The sequence below is a fragment of the Crocodylus porosus genome, unplaced genomic scaffold, assembly GCF_001723895.1.
Source record: "Crocodylus porosus isolate Cpor-Errol unplaced genomic scaffold, CroPor_comp1, whole genome shotgun sequence".
Classification (NCBI taxonomy): Eukaryota; Metazoa; Chordata; order Crocodylia; family Crocodylidae; genus Crocodylus; species Crocodylus porosus.
In genome coordinates this window covers 92780449-92802436 of record NW_017728931.1, presented here as the reverse complement: position 1 = coordinate 92802436, position 21988 = coordinate 92780449, and the positions used below count along the sequence as shown (strand labels likewise).

At 40.0% G+C, this 21988-nt stretch overlaps 1 protein-coding gene across 2 annotated transcripts in view; it reads left to right on the top strand.

The window, feature by feature from the left end:
• Positions 1 to 21988, top strand: part of NRCAM (neuronal cell adhesion molecule) — a 216002-nt gene that overhangs the window by 105592 nt on the left and 88422 nt on the right. For both annotated transcript variants that reach the window (XM_019543378.1, XM_019543377.1), the window contains exons 3-11: positions 4088 to 4277; positions 7100 to 7117; positions 11353 to 11458; positions 13530 to 13726; positions 14756 to 14878; positions 16657 to 16827; positions 17278 to 17334; positions 19609 to 19720; positions 20809 to 20993. In XM_019543378.1, coding sequence (XP_019398923.1) covers positions 4187 to 4277; positions 7100 to 7117; positions 11353 to 11458; positions 13530 to 13726; positions 14756 to 14878; positions 16657 to 16827; positions 17278 to 17334; positions 19609 to 19720; positions 20809 to 20993 — 1060 coding nt within the window. In that variant the 5' untranslated portion in view covers positions 4088 to 4186. The remainder of the gene's footprint in view (positions 1 to 4087; positions 4278 to 7099; positions 7118 to 11352; positions 11459 to 13529; positions 13727 to 14755; positions 14879 to 16656; positions 16828 to 17277; positions 17335 to 19608; positions 19721 to 20808; positions 20994 to 21988) is intronic.

Here is a 21988-nt window from a genome sequence, read left to right as displayed (position 1 = left end):
TTAGGGCTGTTTGGAGCTAATCAATAGGTCAGCTGGTAAACTGTTTAAGAAGAGTTTGAAGTTATGGAGACGGCCTTTTGTTTTGCTGGTCAAGTGATAAACACTGTTATCTCCCCCCCTGCTGGCTTGCTCACCTGTCAGCTTTCTGTAGACAGTATAAAGAAGAGGGGAGGGAAATTGAAAAGCTCCACACCATCAACAGATACATGCAGTGCACCTCCTCCCCTCCATTTCCTCAGAGTGCTAGCAGGGGTCTGGGATCTGGCAACACTCCCACCCCTCGAGCAGTGAGCAGGGAAAAGCCTGGGATGGTGCAGGCAGACCTCCCTAATTAGAATGTCCTGCTGGGGCCTGGCCACTCCCCCCTCAGCTCAGCAATGTATAAGGGAAGGGAAAGCTGCTCTAGTGCCCTTTGGGCTTCTAGCCTGAGCCACTGCAGGCATGTATCTGAGTTTCCTTAGTCCAGAGAGAATGTCTGTCCAGTTACAAACCAGTTCAGCCTGGCCAGGTTAGACTGACCTGCAAAGATTGAATCAATTCAGGCGCAGGCTTTTTGAATGTCTGTTCCTCACCCTAGTGCTTGTGTGTTATACTGCTACCTAGTGCTTTTCATCTGACACATGGCTGCGTTCTGGCTTCTTTTGATAATGTCTTTCTCTAGCCCTCCCTGTTCACCATATTAAATAATGCTGCAGTGTAAAAGAAACAGATGATTTCTCCTGTTTTAATAGTCATTCTTTTCTAATATATATTTAAACAGAAGCTTTCCAGAAAGCTTTCCATAGGGTCCTGCCACAGGTTCAAATTACATCTGGATAGAAGCCAGTTATAGAGTTATTACACGTTTTCAGAACGCCAATCTTTTCACTAACATATCCCAATCCATGTGTGTGCATACACACATACAGACACACTGTAGATAAAACCAAACATTACAAACCAAAAGGAGAAGAAAATTTTCTGGAAATGTTCTGGGTTTCAGGAAACTGCTTGAAGCAAAAACAACAGTTTTATAGCAATCTTGGAAATAATGGCTAAGATTAAATACATTAAAAATAGATATATTCAGTTCTTGGGTGTTGGGTGGGGAGAGGGGGAAGCAATACTTCCCAGTCTCAAGGGTATGCCTAGGGCTACTGGGTAATCTAGGGTGTCTAAGGGACTTTCAATCTGTCCTGTGGATGCTGTTCTTATCTGAATAAATAAATAGTCACTGGCGCAGAAGATGAACCAAAGAATGCTATCTCACATGTGAGTATCTAACCACCAGCCTACAAAAGCAGTCTCTTTCTGCCTCCATTACTATTTATCAAACTGTATATTAAATAATACTAAATAGCTGCAACAGAAAAGTTTTAGTAAGTTTCTGTCCCTCACTGCAACCAGAATTCATATGCTAATTAGGACACCTGCCTGACAGGTGGGAAACCTTATTCAAATTCAAGTTTTGAATCAAGCAGAATGTGATTTTGAATGTGGATATAAAATACTTTAATATACCTTGAGCCAACAAGTGAGAACAACACTTTCTGGTGATCAGAACAGGTAGCACCAGACTGTGGAAATCTAGTTTCCAGTCCCCACTCCATTTAATTTATTTATATGAAATCAAGCCTCATCACAAGAGGCTTTTTTGGCCTAATATTTCAAAACACCCAACGGCCTGTTGGTTACAGTAATCTTCTACTCGGTGAGTCATGTTCAGATTTCCACAGACCTAGGTCTTTTTTTGCTTTTTCAGTTACCAGTTTTTACATAAAATCACAGGGTCATACTTGATTTAGGTTAAATTTTACATTGCTCTGCAATGAACAGAAATGTATAACTTCATTTCATAATCAGAAGTGACATTTGGTCCACTTCACAAAATGAGCTTAACACCTAGAGAACATTCTCAGGCCTATGGAATCATTTCCCAAGTGAGTCCTGGCTTACATCATTTGCTGTAAGCAAAGTTCCACCAATAAAACATCAACTATTTTCACTTTAAGAAGGGGGTGGAGGGGTAGATCAAGGCCCCCATGGTGAGGGAGGGTAGGGGCTGGGGCAAAGGCAAGGGCAGGGGCTGAAGCAAGTGCTGATCAGCCAGGGTGGGGTGCATGGCACGGGGCTACAGCTCATTTGGGGGTTGCAGGGAGAGGGAGGGGCACAGCCCCTGCCGCCATGCACCACTTGGCCGGAAGCTGCTGGTCCAGTGGCTTGTTCAGCACTTGCCTGCTCTTCTAGTGGCTCTTGCTGCTGCTCCCACCACTCACCCGGGAAGGCGGGAGGAGGGGGCATGTGCCCCCAGATCTGTATGGGGTGGGTCAGGGAAGCTGGGGCCAGAGCTGTGCCGAGGTCTTCCCAATAGGGCGGGGCTGCATTGGGAAGGGGCTATTGGGGGGGACTAAGGCCACAAATTCATCATAAACCCTTCCCAGCGCAGCCCCACCTTGCCAGGAAGAGCTTGGTGCAGCCCCGGCCCCAGCCTGCCCCACCTTGCCCCACCCCACACAGATCTGGGGGCACCCCCCCATGCCCTCCCAGATGAACAGCGGGAGCTGTGGCAGGAGCCCCAGGATGAGCAGGCGAGAGCTGGATGAGCCACTGGACTGCTGGCTCCCAGATTAGCAGCATCCAGCAGCAGGAGCCACCCCCCGTCCCCATGCCCCCTGGATGAGCCATGGCCCAGTCCCCTTACCCCAGCCCCACACCCTCCCATACTGTGGGGGCCTTGATCTGTCCCCCTAGCCCCTTCCCTTTCCCCTCCCCTTCCACCACTATGGGCTTACCAGCTGGAGGCAGCTCTCAAAGCTGCCAGGCTGTGCTGTGGCTGCACACATGCACAGGCCATTTATTGGCCAAAGTATTCTGATATAGAAAATTTCTGATATAGGACATTTTCTTTATATCAGTGCCATTCTGATATCGGACTGATGTATCAGTGCACCTCTAGCACTAACTCCTCCTTTCAACCACACTTTAACTAATGGAGAAAGTGGCCACAACTACATTTTGTGAGGAGCTAGATCTTGTGTGTGTGTGTTAGCCATATTTTGGGAATGCCTACCACACTTAGTCATTCAGGGGACTTAGTTCAAAGAAAACTTATTTTCTGGATTTCCCTCAGCCTTGGATGATTTTTGAGATGCTCAGAGTGGAACAGATTTTGTCATGTGCAGAAGCTGAACATTACATGCCTGGAGAAAGAGACTGTCAAAGAGGAAAGTAGGAGAATGACTACTTACAGGTTACACAGCTGAGAGTTTTTTAGATGTCTCAATTCTACTTGAATTCTTCTTTCCCATGTCTTTTACTGGATCTGGTCCTTTCTTGAAATTTGCTGGACTGCTGATGGTTTGGACTGCTGATGGTTTGTCTTCCTTGGAAGAAGCATTCATGCATTCTGTTAATAAAGGAGTACTAATGCTCCAGAACTGGCCTTTTGACTGTCCAAACTGAGGGCAAAAGTTAAACATCGTGTAGCACCAAGTAGTTGGTAATCTGGTGATTAATTATTGTTACAAAGAATACTACAAATGGAGTGTGTTTTAACTCCTAAAGTGTACAAATGTATTTTAACAAATGATGCCTACATTTTAGAGTCATATTTCACTGTGCACGATCTTGTGCACTGCTGGGGAGTGCAGACACATGGCAAGTTACCCTGGGTGGGGTAAGGGAGGTTGGGGCCAGCAACTGAATGTGGGGAATGCCCGAAGTCTAGTGTGTTGCACTGCAAATGGGTCTGCGGTGCCATATACCCCATGGCCACATTCGTCTGGACCTAGCCATGAAGTGTATTGCCTGCAGCAACTGCCCTATTTGTTCTACCTGAAGCCTGGCTCTAAATTGTTCTTCACTAGCTTCCACAAGTAAGGAGGAGCAAGTGGCAAGTTGATGCATCGTGATCAAGGTATTCCTCAGAGCTTCTAGTCTCAGATGATTGCCTTATATTTGATTAAGGCCAGTGGTTTAGGCTCTGCTCCTCTGTTCTTATTCCTAGATATAACATACAGATTAATGATTTCACTTACTGCTACAAAATTATATCTATCAAGGTTCTATAGCATTTCTACATTATCAATCTCTTATCCTTGTCTTCCAGCTCCGTTGGCTACATTTATATGATAATTGTAAACAGCCTTTTTTGGTGAAAAGCTAAGTCGAACTTTTTCAGCACAAGATAGCTTATACATCTTAAGTAATGATGACAAAGAAAAGCATATCTGCAAGCAGAGCTCCATTGATTCTCTTTCTGTGCCAAATGATTACAGCATTGGAAGTACCTCTTGATTGTAAGTATTAACTTGTTAAATATGTGTGTTTAAATGTGATAAGTATATATGTATACCAGAAGATATTTACAAGACCTCAAATTAAAACCTATACTTGTTTTAATTCATGAAGCATCTGTATAGCAATATATTTGATCATAAGGTACTTGCTATCAATTTCTTGTGTTTTTAAAGAATTTTACAAATATAATGGCCTCTACAAGTAGCCCAAGTCTAACTAACTAAGGATTTCTGTAATTATGATCAATATTCCAATTTATTTATTTAAATGAGCAGAGGGCAAGGTTAGGAGAGATCAGTAGAAACAGTTACACTTTGGTGGACAGAGCAGTCCACCCTCCAGAGCCTGACATGCATCCCAGTTTCCTGAGGCTTAGCATTTCTCATCAAAATTCTATAAAACCCAGTGGTGAAGTTTTCCATGCCCAGTAAGTGGTAGCCACACAGAAGATGACAACATACTACCATCACTTTCTCCATTAGCTGAAATGGCCCAGGTTTGTGTGGCGGATATAATGGCCGCAACCCTGCTGATAACCCCTGTGGGTATCAGTATGATGTCACACGATGGAATTTCTTTCTTACTTTTTTAAGTTTGCTTAAAAAAAAATTAAGAAATTGCATGCAAAGCCCTTCTTTTTAAGGAGAAATAAAGACTGTTGGGAGCAAGGACTGGAGTCCAGGTGAATGCCTACAAAGTCATTCTTATTCTTCTGATCTATCTTTGTAAATCTCGACTTCTTTTCTGTGCAGTCGCACAGCTTTAAGTGCAGTGGCATTGATCCCCAGAGTAACCAATAGCCTGCTGGTTGGGCCACTCCCCTGGGGAGCAAGAAAAGAAGATGGGCTTAAACGCTGCCAGGCAGTAGAAGGAACTGAATCTGGTTTGCCCACTGCCTGTGTAAGTACGATGCAAATGAAATTATTGAATGAAAAGGGGACATTCCTTCTTTTTCCAGCCAGGAAAAGAAACTCTGGCTGCAATTGCATTTTTTTGAAGGGAGTCTGATCTGACCTGTATGTGTTAGACGTGCTTAAAACAAGCCTACTGCTTTGAGTCCCCCAAGGGATCTTAGGCAGAGGAACACCAATGGTAAAATTTTCTTAACCAATCCGTGTGTGTATAAATGCTGGTTTTCTAATCACGCAAGTGGCCTTTTGGTGGTTATGCATAGGTTATGATTACATAACCCCTGCACTGTGGCTGTGTAAAAGAGTGTGTGTGCATATAGACTGAGCTGTTTCAGAAGGATGGCTATGCACTGCCTGTACAGGCATGTGGCTACACCTGGATACCAGTGGTGGATGCATCAGTGCGTGTAATTTGTGACAGTGTAGCTGGACAAAAGCCCATGACTAATAGGGGAAAAGGGAGGAAGGGAAGGGAGAAGAGGTCCTTTCCATGTTTCCAGATCCCAGTCAGACTTAGGCCTGAGTAGAAGCTGAGCTGCTCAACCCTGGTAAGAATAATTAAGCTATGAGTGTGCAAAGAGGTGAAGTCTAGGCACCTGAGGAACTTTAAAATAAAAAATTAGGCAGCCATCTGGTGAAGTGGCAGCTCTGAGAGGTTTTCAGGATTGGTAGTGAATGTTGGAGTGATATTGTAAATGTGATGGTCCAGGAATTATGCGTGAAGCAAGGATTTTTACAGGTGATATCTTTTATTGGACAATTGCATGGTTGCAATTTAAGCTAGATGAGCTTTCAAATGCAAGGATTCTTCATTAACTCTATTAACTCTTACAAAGCAAGTTCGTGGATAAACCCATGTGAGGAGACCCTGGCCTGCTGAGCTACTGCTGCACCTGTGTAAGCCAGGAGTCATTTTTTTTGAAACTCCAAACCTATTGCACATGGTAAATCAGGTCCTATGTGAGTAAGTGTGTCCAGAGATAGTTTCCTTCAAAATAGTAATACATACTAATATTTCTTTACATACTTGAGACAAATCCATCTACTATTTCTTTTCAGGATTGCAGTTTTGGACTTGGTCATTCCACTAAAATTCCAGTTCAGACTTCCAAGTCTTTTCTTGGATGTTGTACAAGGAACTAGCACCTAGTTCTGCAACTTCATCAGGCCATTCAAGCTCTCAGGTTGCAATCTGAAATGTGGCCATGCTTATAATCTGATCACCTTATGTGCTATATATTTTCTACTATTTTATTAAACAAAGGAGACTACTTAAGAACACTGATAATTATTGAACTAGGTCAAAGTGAGCAAGCAATGATCAACAGTAGAGTAGTTTGTCCTTTTCATGTTCTAAAATATTATTGATGAGCGGACTTTATGCAAAGTAAGTAATATGAGGGAAGGTCATAAAGTGAAGCGTGTGACAACTAAGATTAATTGTACTTTTCACTTATTTTTCAAACCAAAAGTAATTGCATGTCTCTAAAATAGAATTAGATGCCTTTGTCTTTGTAAGAGTAATTTTAGCCTGAAGCATTTCCTTTGTTCTTCCATATGGGTAGATTGATTTTGGTTGCAGCAGGAGGTCAGTACACTCCATTAATTCTGATCTCCTATCACCTTATCACTTCTGTATCAATATTCTTAGTCCATTTTATGTTAAAATCATATACCAGGATTGTTATTAAAAGTCAACATTTTCAGAACCGGTTCTTGTACACTGATCCAGAACTGTCAGTTTTGCCTCTTCAGATCTCAGTGTGGTAATTGCAAACGTTTTCTTTGCATTTGTCAGAGATACTTACCTTCCCTAGATAACATGCTGATTTCTTTCTTACTAACAATTGGTTTTCCTTTCATCTTTGTTTACCCATTCACCTGCTGATTCTGATGGGGGGAAAAAAAAGCAAAACTTCTTGAAGAATGTAAGTTTCTGTCCACAATAAAACAGACAACGAAAGATAAAATGTGTGCTGCTGAAACTAATATTTTTGTTCAGCGCTAAGTGTAGAAGTCCAAGCAATGTGGATATGGCACAATTTTATGTTGCTGTGGCTAAATGTTTTGTGCATGCAGTGATGAGAAGATTTTATTCTATGTATATGTATCCTATTGCAGGTATTTTTATAAAATAAAACATTCAAATACATTTTGATTTACTTCATGTAAACATTCATAGCTTTATTTTAAAAAATAAGCTTTGCTATTACTACATTCAGGAGTAAATATACTTGTTGAATTCACTGCAGACATGTCCGAATAAGGTAGAGGCAGTTGGGCCAACACACTTTTTATACCTCCAAGGATATATTTTTAAGGTTGTATGATTAGTTAATTGAGCCCCATTTTTCTGTTTGCATCTCTTGGCTTGCTGGTCACATGTTGAGTCCAGTGACTTCAAATATAGTGGATTCCACACGGGTTCAGGAGATGAGATCTTTCTGCAAGTTTGAGATCTTTGTTGTGCATCAAATGGTATCAGTATCCTTTGTGAGAAACAGAGCTAAAATGTCACCTAAAATGTCAGCTAAAAGTGTTCTCAGACAACACTTTTGCCAGTATATCGTAGGGTCTGAGAAGTGCTACCTTGAGCTAGGGACAGACATTACACACAAACTGGTTTAAATGATAAGAAACTGATTTAAACCTGTAACAGAACAGATGTTCAGTGCACATAAACCAGTTTCAAAATGGCTGAAACTGGTTTGAGACAAACCTGGTTGAATGTAGTATCAGACTTAACTGATTTGGCTCAAACTGGTTTATGCAATGTCTGTCCTAGACACCTTGCTGGTTTAGGTTAAATCAGACTCCCCCAGCATCCCGGCATGCTCTCTGGGCTGGACGGGGCTCTCTGCTCCACAGCAGGGCCGGGCCCTCCCCTCTGCTCCCTGCCTGGAGCTCTGGCAGAGACTACAGGTGTCTGCCTGGCAGGGCTGGCCCACAATTTTGGGGGCCCCCTGCAAGGTGTAGTTTTGGGGCCCCCTGATGTGAAGAAGCCAGGATCAGTGGCAGGGGAGGGGGGAGTGTGGTGAGTGGTTGAAGAAGCCAGCAGCAGGGAGGGGAGATGGGTGGTGAGTGGCTGGGCACAGGGGCCCCTTGGCTGCAGGGGCCCCCTGCAGCCACAGGTTTCACAGGATAGGATGAGCCAGCCCTGCTGCCTGGCTTCTCCCTCCTCCTCCCTCCCCTCTCCACTCCCTGCTAGGCAGGGATTCTGCTGTGCCCATCTGCCTTGCACAGACACCTCTCAACATTAGTTAGCAGACCACATGCTGGCTATGGTCCATGCTGTGGCAGACATGACAAAGGCAGAATCAACAGGTAACTGGTAATGTCCCTCCTGTCTTTTTTTTAATGGAGTGATAAACCCTGTGTTATCAATTCTCTGCTGAGCTGGTCAGAAGCTGGGCTGGGGTGGGAACCGCTCCGTAATCAGAGTGTCCTGCCAGGGCCTCACTACACTCCCCTCAGCCCAGCACTGCAGAAGGGAAGGGAGGGCTGCTCTGCCCCCTGCCCCCCGGCTTCTAGCCTGAGCCACTGCAGGCATGTGCCTGCATTTCTGGGATGTCTGTGCATTTACAAACTGATTCTGCCTAGCCAGGTTAAACTAACCTGCAAAAGATTGAATCAATTCAGACTCAGGCTTTTTGAATGTCTGTCCCTAGCTTGTGGGGGAAAGAACTATCCTCTGACAGCATCCCTATAGGAGAACTTGAAAAGCTGTCACCCTAGAAAGAAATCATCCCTTTCCCCCATTCCCCACCCCCAACTCTCCCACCCCCATCCAATAACTTTTTTCTCTGCAATTTTTTCTAAGCTTCCTGAGCCTATTTTGTTCTGATTAGAGTTGTAGACCAGTTGCAGTATTGTGATCTGAACACTTTTTTCTGGCTATTGCACGATTCCTTTATTTATCACTATAAAAAGTATTACTGCCTCTTCCTATATACCAGGAACTCATATTGGAAGTCTAAGGATAGGAAGTACTTGTAAATCAGACCCTTGCTTAAAAGCTGGATTTTATCTTTAATAGAATAGACTGAAGTTCTGTATCCAAACACCTTTAGATGGAAAGGGACTAAAATATATGTATGTATTTCAGTTTGGGCCATGGGTCAGACTGAGAGAACAGCACATATTTCTAGTATTTGTGCAATAATTGTAGTTATCACTGCTGTTAAAGTTACTTGTTATTCATATCTTACTATTAGAGTGTAACTTCTATGTTTTTGCAACTCTGCATCCTCTGAAGTCTAATCAGTTACAAGGTATAATGAGTATTATAACGTTTACAAAGCTATGATACAAAACCATCACAGACTTTTCCATCCCAGGAAGCATCTCTTAGAATGATAAGGAAAGACCATTTCTCTTTTTTTCTTTCTTTTCAAAATATGTACAAGAGCTTTTTGAATGTGAATGTACACTGTAATGAATAATTTATGAAAATTGCTAAAACTTGCAAAGAATATTGGCTCAAATTCTGCTCTGAGAATATCAGAACAGTAACTTCCTTTTAGTATGACAGACAGTTGCACTGTGTGGCATTGGAGCTCTTTGTGTGAGAGACTGAGCACTTTCACTGCCCAGGATATCGTTAAGGACTTTGTTATTAAGACACTTTCAGATTTTGAATTACTATCTAGAACTGGATGAAACTTTTATCCCTGGGAAAAAAGCAGATTTGATGATGAAACGTATAACAAATTTGTTTTAAAGTCACCGAAATTGAAATGTTTATTTTGATGTTTTCAAAATGAAACATTTTAAAACATTTTTCTATACAGAATGACCTTTTGTTTCCATATTCATATTCCCACCATATTTTAAACTCTAAAAAGATAATTGGTGAAATAAATAAAAGTGTGTGGTGTATGTGTTTGTGAAGGGATTTTATAGAATTTTTTCTGCTTTTCTAAACTGAACAGATTCACAGATAGAGCTCTGAATTACAGTTATGGTATTCATCTGGCTGTCACAGTTATGTAAATATATCGGTACATTTGTAGTGAGACATTGCACTTACTTTGTATACAGCTCCATTTACTGCAGAATCTGATAAAATGATTTTCTGTTAACGAAAGCTTATGCATTTCCGATGGCCTGATACAGTCCATCTCTATCCTGCTGTATCTCCCTTTCCCATGAAATTTACAGTCTAGTGTCCCTGCTGCATCTCCTTTTGCCATAAAATTTACAGTTCAGGGTATGGAAGGAAATCTAGACAATTAAGACTGATTTCAAATTGATTGACATAAATTGGCATCAACTCCTTTGCCAGGGAAATGAGTTTTTACCATGCTAATCATTCTTGCAGCCTGTCTGACCCTAAGTATTCTTGTCTCCATCCTCAGGCAAATTAGCTAAATGGCTATACTTATTACCATTATTATTATTATTACAGAAAATACAAAATCCTTTTTAGTTCTGTGCATGTTCAATTTAAGGATGATAAAAAAGTACAAGAAAGCAGTAATATTTGTTTGGAATCCCAAAATGCTCATCTCTGTCAGAATCAAGTTCTTTCTATCTTCAGCTAGATAAGCTTACTTTTCCTCACACTTTGATTATAGTCATACTTTCAATTAAAAAATGTATGTAAAAATTGTTTTACTCCTGAACGTAGCTTTCACTAAATTGTGCCTTAATGATGTATTAAACTTGTTAACACTGAAAGATAATGCAAAGCTGATTCCCACCTGGAGTGTCTGAAATGCCTTCAAAATTTATAAACTGAAAAAATTCCATAAATATTTTGATTATTTTGTACATAGGAAATTAACTTTTTTGATGTGTACATGGGGCTCTCAATTGTTTGTTCTGATGTGTGTGCTGGCTTTCAGGGTGTCCTTTGACTTCACAAATATTGACTGAATTTCATGATGTCTTAAATGAGGAATATCTACTAAAATTTTGGAACAGCTATCAGGCTACCGTAAATCATCAGGGCACCACTGAAGTCAGTAGACTGATGCTGATTTACAGCAGTAGAGAACTTGACCCACTGAATGCAAAGGATACTTTTAATGCCAAACATTTGTTGCTAATTTTGTGGCTGATTATATTTCTGCCTTGTGTGCTTATAAAACTAGTTTCTTGGTACCTTTAAAATATCTTTAAGTTTCTTCCTCTCCTTTCTTAATGATATTCCACAATGAAGTGTCACAGCCTCCAACAATAACTCAGCAATCTCCAAAAGACTACATTGTTGACCCCCGGGAGAATATTGTAATACAGTGTGAAGCAAAAGGAAAGCCCCCACCTAGGTAAGTACTGTTCTTGTTGAGTTTTCTGTTCAAACAGGAAACAACATGAAAAAATCTAGAATAATGCACATGAAAATTAAGAGGGAATAAAGTTGTTTTCTAACCTCACATACATGGGCACGTCCAGATGAGTGCTCACATGCCTCTTGTGGCATTTCAAAGCAGTTTGAGATGTGGCAAAAGGCATGCTAAAAATGGAAAAATGTTCCCTACGCTGTGGATTTGCAATGCGGACTCTAAATTTGATACCTGGAAATCCAGATATCAAAAAACAAACAAACAACCCCCCTTCCCCAGGGAAAAAAAGCAGGGCAAGGGGTTTTTAACCTCATTTTTTTTCTAATTCTATGTATTACTTTTCACATTACTCAGAATCAAACTTCTAAGATACTTGGATAGACATTTTAGTGATTATAAATGCTGATTTACAGTGGTAGAGGACTTGACCCACTGAATGCAAAGGATACTTTGTCCCAGGAAGGAACAGAGGGACCAGCTGACCTGTGAATTAGCTCCAAAAAGCCCTAAGCAGACACAGTCCTATCTGCCTTAGATACCTCTTAGCATTAGCTAGCATACCACATGCTGGCTACTGTCTCTGCTTTGGGAGAGGGCAGAGGGGAATCCCTGTTTGAGCAGGGAGTGGTGGGGCGCTGGGACAGGGGGAAGCCAGGCAGATGCTGAGCAGTGGGGAGGGGCTAGCTCAGCTTTCTGAAGCAGAGAACACTGCCCAGGGCTTCAAAGTATCTGGGATGCTGGGGGACTCTGTTTTAAGTTAAACTAGGAAGGTCACTGGTTTGTAATGCTCCTTAAATTGAATGGCAGGTCTCAGCACTAGGGCTGGCTCTGCCAGATCTGGGCAATCAGCTGATCATCAGAATTGAGGCTGGGGCAGCCCCAGTATGGGATACAGCTGCTCTTTGTTCAGTTGCTAGGACTGGGCTGGGAGCAGACCTTAGTCTCAACCTGAGACCTGGGACAGCACTGGGGTCCAGGACATGACTGCCCCTGCCTGATCTCTTGGTCCTGGTTCAGATGGTTTGGCCCCAGCAGTTGAATGTGTGGGATCTGAAAAATGTCATGCCTCATTCCCCCCCAAATCATGCATCCTGCCACACATGTCTGGCAATACAAAACTATGGCAGGATGCACATTTTTTGTCATGGGGAATAAAGTTCCTTACACTATTATATTTGTCTGACAGAGACTTCATAATCACAACCTGATCATTGCATTAATGTATTTTAGCAACTGACAGACTACACTTCAGAATGTATGTTTGCAGCAGTAAGGTTTGCATACTATGAACCAGCTGTGGGTTTTTCTGATTTGTTTTTTGTTTCTGTTTTTTTTTAAGATGATTTCATGAATCCTAATTTTTCAGAAGCAACTTTGTAAAACAGCTATTGCTTTGTGTAGTACCAAAATAAGCCTAGTAGATTAGTTATGAACTAGCAGCGTGCAAAATTTCATTTAAAGAATCACAATTACTTGCATTGGAGTAGTAAAAAGCAATCAGACCTACAACATAGCCTTTTTATTAACTTCAGTAACTTAAAAAAGGCACAAGCCAATTAAAGACAGAGCCTCCTACTGAGACCTTATATGACACTTTTCAGCCCGAAGCAAATTTTACAGTCATCTTATAAACCCTTTCATTGATGGAGTTATAATGGAAATGCTAATACAGCTTTAACAGTATCAGTTCCAGCAGACCTCACTGTATCATCTTTAGTGGAAAATTAGAGCAGTTTTTTCCTGTGTGGATTGCTTATAAATCTCTAAATATAATTTTATAGTAAAAATGCAGACCTTAAAAATAACACCTATTAGCAAGTTTAGCCAACACTTTTATCTTAAGGCATGGTCAGAATGTGTGATAGACACTGTATTTTAATGGTTTTGTAGAGAACATTTCACTTGATACCTGAATAAGTCAATGGTATTTTCCTTAAACTATATTTTATGCTATGGACAAATTCCACATTTTACTCGAGGAGAATTTTCTAAAATGCTTTTTCTTCTTTTTCCCAGTTTTTTAATAAGCATTTTCTTCTTGTTATGACTGTAGCTTCTCATGGACACGTAATGGAACTCATTTTGATATAGATAAAGATGCACGGGTAACAATGAAACCAAACTCAGGGACCCTTGTAATAAACATAATGAATGGTGGAAAGGCAGAAGCATACGAAGGCGTGTATCAATGTACAGCAAGGAATGAACGTGGAGCAGCAATTTCAAATAATATTGTTATACGACCATCCAGTAAGTGGAACTCTATGGTTAATCATGAAGCATTTATACTTATCTGCTTTGCTTTAAATTCATCACTTGAATCATTTTCTTTTTTCACTTGTAACCAAACATTTTGGTTACAAAAAACAAAATGATATCTTTTTAATCATCAAAACACTCTTGCATTTTTCCTGATGTTCTGGCTTCGTATTGTAGTGCATGAAAAATTATCAATATTCTCCAAAAATTCCCTAGTAAATAACTAGCCAAACTATTTTCCTGGGGTTCAGTATGCTTGGTTAACACATCATGCTTAAAGTTGTGTAAGGTACAAAACACCTAAATTAGAAAATATATTTTAGATCTAATTTCCATTGCCATGGTATGAATTTTTTATTAGATCTTTTACTGTGAAACAAATATACCATACTCTTTTTTTAAAATAGCCCTAACATGCAGTAAACTGAGGCAATTTTTTGTGGTGTGATATACCTTTATATCGTAAGATCATGTTATGTTATCTATCATACGATATATACCATACCAATGTATTTTGGTTGATTGCTTTATCCATTCAGCTGCAACAACCATGAGCAAAGATTTCTAAAATATTTTATAGTATCAAGTTTAACCTTCTCAGCTCTTGAGATCAAATATATTTCTTAAATTTGCACTTATTTCTCCTATGTAGTAACATTTCAGTAATCTCTAACTTTTGGGGTTTTTTACATCATTTTTTCTAATTCTATGTATTACTTTTCACATTACTCAGAATCAAACTTCTAAGATATTTGGATAGAAATTTTAGTGATATCCAGTCGTTCCTTTTTTTGTTGATTAAATTGATTAAAGCAATCATTCTCCAAAACTATCAATACAAATATAATTAAACATTTCTTTTTTCCAAAGAGAACATAACTGCTTCAAAGTGGAAGTTAAAATCTGTGTACATTTCCTAAGACTTTTCCTTTTCATGTGTCTTGCACATAGCTCTGCCTTATCTTCTGGAATTTTTTCTCAACCCATGATTTATATGAGTATTACAATTATTTTCTACAGGATCCCCATTGTGGACAAAAGAAAAACCAGAACCAAAGCAAGTTCAAGAAGGTGATTCTCTAGTACTTCACTGCAGACCTCCAATTGGATTACCACCCCCTATAATATTTTGGATGGATAATTGTAAGTTTATAGCAACTTGATATTGAGAAGAATTTTCTTAATGTTCTAGGTACATTATAATTACTTATCAAAAGTTAACAGCAGCTTGTATGTTTTCTTATCAAAGTAAAAATCCAGTCTTTCCTTGAACAAGGTTTTCTTGATTCCACAGAGCTGAAAAGACCAGGCTAGCAGAAAAGCTACTTGGGAGTAGTGCAGGCAAGGTACATTGGAAATATAAGCAAATGCCTTATGGATTTATATTTTTAAGACATTATTCAGGAACAGGTGAGGAAGTTACAGAGAATACTTTAAAAGATTTATGTAGAATTTATTAAGTGATGAACCATTACGGGGCTAAGTACAGACAGTCAAAAATCCCAAGGCTGAATCAATTCAGTCTTTGCAGGTTAGTCTAAACTGCAGAGATTAAACTGAGGAAAAAAATGGACAGACATTTGCTTTTGATTCAGGAAATGAAGCCATGTGTCTGCAGTGACTCAGGCCAGAAGCCAGAGAGCATTAGACCATGGCCTTCCAGCACAGCATGGGCTGTGTGTTCACTTCCTCCTCTTGCTCCCTGCAACATCTCTGGAATCTGCAGTATCACAGAATCACAGCAGCAGGACTCTGCAGGGTTGCTCATCACTTCTTCTTCCTGCTTCCAGGTTCCTCTGGGATTTCTAGTTCACAGTCATAGTCAGCACTGAGTTTGAGTGTGGCAAAGGGTGTTTAACCCTCCTCTCTGGCCCTAGACCCAGCCAGGGTTTGTCTTGGAGAGGCAGTCCCTGCCTCCCTCTCGCCTGTCCCAAACCTCCTGTTCTGGAGCAGACAGCCCAGCCCAGCCCAGGGTTGGAAACATGCTGGGATGCTGGGGGACCATGATTGAACTTGAATCAGGAAGGATTCAACTTGAATCAGAAGTTTCATAAACCAGTTTGACTAGTGTTACCATATATCTGGATTTTCCTGGATATATCTTCTTTTTAGATCCTCCAATCTCAATCTGGGCAGTTTTTTAAAATGCAATCAAATGTCCAGGATTTTACTCTGCTCTCGGCCTCCCCAGCAGGATGCTGCTTGGGGCTGGGGGCAGAGTGACTGGAGGCAGGGCGCACATACATGTGGGCCAGCATGTAGCCAGGCAGGGGCTGGGAGCAGCCCAGCAACTGGATGCAGGTATGTCGGTGGGAGGCGAGGGTTGTGTATGTGTAGTGTGGGGGGGCATGGGTCCAGGGCAGCAGCAGGTTGGGAGAGAGACATGCCCTGGATGCATGCCTCTCCATGGGGGAAGGGAGCAGCAGGGAGCTGCGTGACTACCCCAGCGGCACTGGGGCTGGTGCCTGTGCTCACAGGGGTAGGGCTGGGGGGAGTAGAGGGCTGTGGGTTGGAAGTGAGGGGCAACAGAATGGGCAGGGGCAGGGCACTGCTATATCTCGCCCTACCCCCTACAGTTATATCTTGCTTCTCCTACCGCACGGCAATTGTCCTCTTTTTTGGAACTGGAATTATGGTAACCCTAGCATTTGACTCGTATCAGTTAAGTCATATACCAGATTCAACCAGGTTTATAGTAAACAGTTTCAGCCATTTTGAAACTGGTTTATGTGCACTGAACATATGTTCTGTTACAGGTTTATACCAGTTTTTGTTTACTTAAACTGGTTTATGTTTAACTTCTGTATCTAGCTCAAAAGGCACAAAGGCAGTTAAGTGTGGAGCCTACAGACACCATGTTGGTATTTTTTGTGTGTGTGCAGTTTAAAAGGAAAAAAATGTGCGCATTTTGTTTTATTTAGCATTCCAAAGGTTGCCTCAAAGTGAAAGAGTTTCCCAAGGTCTAAATGGGGACCTTTATTTTTCTAATGTACGACCAGAAGACACCCGTGAGGACTATATTTGCTATGCAAGATTTAATCATACTCAGACCATACAGCAGAAGCAACCCATTTCTGTGAAGGTTTTTTCAAGTAGGTATTTCATTTTTTAATTTTAATGTAAATGTACAATAATCTGTGGGGGGTATTGCTTGCTGGCTTACCGTTAAAAAGCTTTATATGAGAGACTTTTGTATCTCAGCTACAATGAGTAAGAAATTAAGTCTCTAAGGTTATTAATCTTCCATTTATATATATATTTGATAAAATATCTTTTTTTCAAAAATATATCTATTTTGTAACATTCTACTTATTTAAAAATCTAATGTAATAAATAATTCTGATTGAATAATTCTTCTGTGGATATTCCGGGTTATAATGGTTGTGACAATCCAGATGAATCAATCAACAGATCTTTCCAATAATGTATTGCCCTCTGTTAGTGGTATTAAATGACTTTGACCATATAGATTCTCCTTTGATGCCAAGTACCCTGGTTTACCCCACTTATGTGCCCCCTTCACGATATTCTGTTTATTTCAGTGGATTCAATGAATGAAACTATAGCTGCTAATTTGAGTGACAGTGATTTTTATGGTGGTGAGTTACAGCGATCCCCACTGATGCTCCTTCTTTCATAGTAGAATTTAGTTAACTAACTTCACCTCCATGATTATTTAACCTTTTTACTTCCCCTTTCCAATTTCTAATATGGGCATCTAATTGTACCAGTGATAATATATACTTTATAAAGAGTCTGCACGGTGTGAGTCTTCAAAATACGTAAAATTAATTTTGATGTACTGTCAATATATGATGCTTACCAAAATATCAATTTTACAGCAAATGAAGCTTTTCACACTGGAGCAGATTTTGCATGTTGTTTTCCTAATACTTTCTGTATGCTTTCAAAATCTTTCTCCTCCAATTTAACTGATGCGTAGAAATGTACAATATCACTGGGATTAAGCAATATCACATGCTATGTCTTAAGTAATGATGGTAGTTTTAAAAATTTAACAGATTCACTTAATATTTCATAACTTCTTGAAATTCCATTCATGTTTAATCTTTTTCATAAATGTAAAACTAGAACAATTTAAAATATGAACTTTTTATGCCAGGTGTAAAATTACATGAAAAATAATAGTTTTTTTGTTTGTATGTTTGTTTGATTTAATTTTAACCCAGTCTGCTTTTCTGCATTGTGGGCTAGGTCCTCAGCTGGTAGAAATCTGCTAAGCTCAGATAAATTCAGACCAGTACTGATTTTACATCAGCTGAGGGTCTAACGAAATAGTTTTACATCATATATGATGGTGAGGAAATAGGTCATTCTTTTTTTCCTTAAGACATTTTTCATAACTGAGATTCTGTAGACATTTGATCTCAGTTATTGAAACTCAGAATGTAACAGAGATGTGGCAACTTCTTAATTCTCTATATACAATTAAAATTAGTTAGAGAACAAACAACATGAAATTTCCATACTGGTGGAATAAATATCTGCACACAGAATGACACACTGAGTGGAGTGAGGAAAAAGTCAATTTTTCAGGATTCTCATAGCTTTGAGTTATGAATACATGTTTTTTTTCAGTGCATGAACTGGGCAAATTGTTCATTGCCTTGTGGCCATTGACTGTGTTCCTCTTTGTCCTTTTCTATCCCATTTAAAGAAAAACTTTTGTATGAGTATTTGAGATACTTTAGGAACATATTCTTCATCCTTAATCTAGCATTAAATCCTATCCCCTAGGACACAATGGATGGGCATCCTTATGTTCGTACCCATATTAAAAAAACCCCAAAACTTCAGATCTTCAGATGGAAAGATTCAAAACATTGCATCATGTAGTAGTCACTCACTCCTGTTATTAAGAGTGCTGGGATAGTTTTATAACATTTATTTCTAGAAAGGTTTGTTTTCTGTAATATAACCCTTTAAAAAAGAAGATATGAAGTACTGTAATACATTTAGAATTAAATCAAGCAAATCCAAAGATTTAAAAAAATATTAAATATAATAACCAGTGTAAAATACTGGGCTTGGATTTATGCTTAGGTGTTGCCCTTCCTGTTGAATTATTTTTATTGTTAAGAAAACAATAAAGATCCACTCTTTGGAAACACTCAAATTGAAATAAGAATATGTTTTAAGGGGACAAGACATGGATGAGCTTCATGAGAAGCCCTCCCCCCCAGTATGGCCTAGAAAATGCTGACTGAAATATATTGCACATTCATGTGTTTTATTGTTCCTATGTTCTTGAATAGAACAGGTTTACATTGGACCAGTTTTCTTTTGAGGGTTTTAACATGGTTTTGCTGGAAGTAAAGAATGTCTGATGTTGAGATGTTAAGCCCTAGCCTAATTCTTGCAATATGATCCACATAGGTGGGCCTGACACCTATGAGAAATCCTTTTGAAATGAGCTCGAGTTTATGCAGGGTTAGACAGTAGGTGTGTAACCTTCAGATTGGTGATTCAAGCCCTTGGTTAGTACTAGATAAAAGAGTTTGATCACAATAATGCTGCTGTGTTCATGCATAGAAAAAGACAATATTTCCCATATCCAGGTAGGATTCTAGTATGCTTATCCTAACTGGTGGAAGTTGTGCAGATTCTTAAATGCAAATATTTTAAAGCAAATAAACATGCACAGCAAAATACTTAGGCTAAATTCTATAATGTCCATATGTGTGAAATCATGCCCACTTACTGTACATATTACTAAGTCTTCATACCCAACTACAGATCTATTTACTGTCAGCATTCTGCTACTTTAGAATGTATTGGATTTTATCAGAAAATGTTTCACATTATTTTTTTCTTATTTGTTCTCTATTTTAATTTCAATTTTTTAATTTCAGCAAAGTCAGTTACAGAGAGACGGCCAAATCTTTTGACTCCAGCAGGTAGCACAAGTACCAAAGTGGAACTGAGAGGAAACACCCTTCTGCTGGAGTGCATTGCCGGAGGAGTGTGAGTCGTTTTTTCCACCCCGAAAGTTTTCTTCTAAATACAAAGAGAAATAAAAATTTCAGAGAGAATGTCAGTGTCCAGAAGGTAGCATAATCCTATGTATAATAGTGATGGATAAGTTACATTTACAGAAACAGATGAAAAAATTAAAAGCAGGAGGTTTGTTTGTTTACAACACTTCACACATTTAGACTACAAGAGACTTAAAGACATAAATGGAACAGCTCATATTATGCTGACCTTCACTTTGTGCACTTAATACAGTCCAAATTTAATCAGTTTGGTTTCTGAACAAGTGTGACCTTAGAATGGAATACCACCGATGCTGCATTTGAGATGTTCTGCAGAGATATGTGAGAGAATTTGTTTTCAAAAGCATGCCTGATTCAAGATAGTGTTCTTGCAGATGTTAAATATATGGCACAATAAATACACTGTGCCATAAACTGCAATATGCCATAAGTACAAAAACATTATGGTGCAATAAACTGGCAAACCAGGTATGCAGATATTAAATGTGGGACATCTCTGTGGTTGGGTTGTATCATGATTTAATTTGAATGTGTATGAAGAACTTGCTGGGTGGATGCCTGGTACTGGGGAGTTGTTGCCCAGTCTAGGACTCCCTGTGCACTTTGAACAGGCTGGGGAGCCTGAGATGGGGAGCTGCTTCCACATTTTGCTTTCCCTGCCCCAGCATTCAAAGTGCATGCATACAGCTGGGTTGTACAGCATGTCTTTACTGGGGGAAGGGTTGGATGTTTCCCATGCTGGAAGGATTCCCTCTGCCCAGTCAGCCCTGTGCTGAACCTGGGAGCAGCCCCTGAGTCAGGACTGGGCTGTCCTCTGCCCTTTGAAAGATGCCCAGTGTGTAGCTTGCATGTGCATGGCCTACACCATGCACTTTTCAGGGGACACGGGTTGGTTGTATTATGGACCCACTTTGCTGGTCATGCCTACAAGTCCAGGCCAAATAATTATCTTTAAATAATTATTTTTAAATTTATACATGAGAAACCAGTGGACTGAACTCTTGGCATCTCTCTTTTCCGAGCCTTTTAATCTCATCTGCGCTTTTGTTTCTCCAGACCCACACCAGTTATTCGCTGGATTAAAGAAGGTGGTGAATTGCCTGCCAATAGGACATTTTCTGAAAATTTTAAGAAAACTCTTAAAATCATAGATGTTTCTGAAGCTGATGCTGGGAACTATAAATGTGTAGCAAGAAATGTGTTAGGATCTGTTCACCATACCATTACAGTAACTGTCAAAGGTAATATTAAAATAATGTCACCATCCAAATGCAAGTTTATAAGGTAATTTATTTTATATGGGGAACATGTTAGAGCAAATCATATCTAAAAGGATGAGGGAGAACAGTAACTATTATTGAGCATAATGATCACTGAATCACCTGAGGTTTGCTACTAGATATTCTATCTCTGCTTTCTGTGATGATCTCAGTTTAGCACGTGTTTTTATTTATTTACTTCTACATTTGCCAAGCAAGGTGGTATACTGAGATGATACTAAAGAGACAGAAATCCATTAATAACCTCAACTAAATATAGTTAGGCCAGATTCTTCTGTCTTTTTGTTTTCTTTGTATCTTCTTCCCCTCTGACTCTCTTCATCTTCTCATAACATTCCCCTCATGCCTTTACTTTCACATTTTTCTACTCTTTGTATCTACCCTTTTTCTCTTTCTTCACTTCCCCTGCTTTTGGTTCTACCTTGTTCATTGTACTAGTTCTCAGTTCACAGACACTATGCTATGGTATTTATCTGAATCCAAAACAACATTGAATTTAAGACGACCCCCAGTAATTGGATTCTAGACATGGAAAATGTATCAATTTGTTAAAATTTTCCATGTGTAGAATCCAGTTATTGAAGGGCTGTCTTTAAATTCATCCTCCCCACTGATACAGAAGTAAAGTGGTGGCAAGGGGGCAGATGGTAGGGTGGGGATAAGAGACAGGGAGGGGAGTAGATGGGACTCGGGGGGTGGGCAGCAGGGACAGAGGCTGGGGGGGGGCAGAAGTGGCAGGGGACAGAAAAATGGGGAGGGAGGTAGCTGCTGCAGCTCCAACTCCAGCCCTGACCTGGGCTTAGGGCCAGAGTCAGAGCTACAACAGCTGTTTTCCATGTCCCTGCAGTACCTTGTAAGCCAAGGGGCTCTTTCCCTCATGTTGACTTATGGGGAGACGCCTCATCTTGGATTTGAGTAAATACAGTACATTCCAGTCTCTTAAGATCTGCACATAT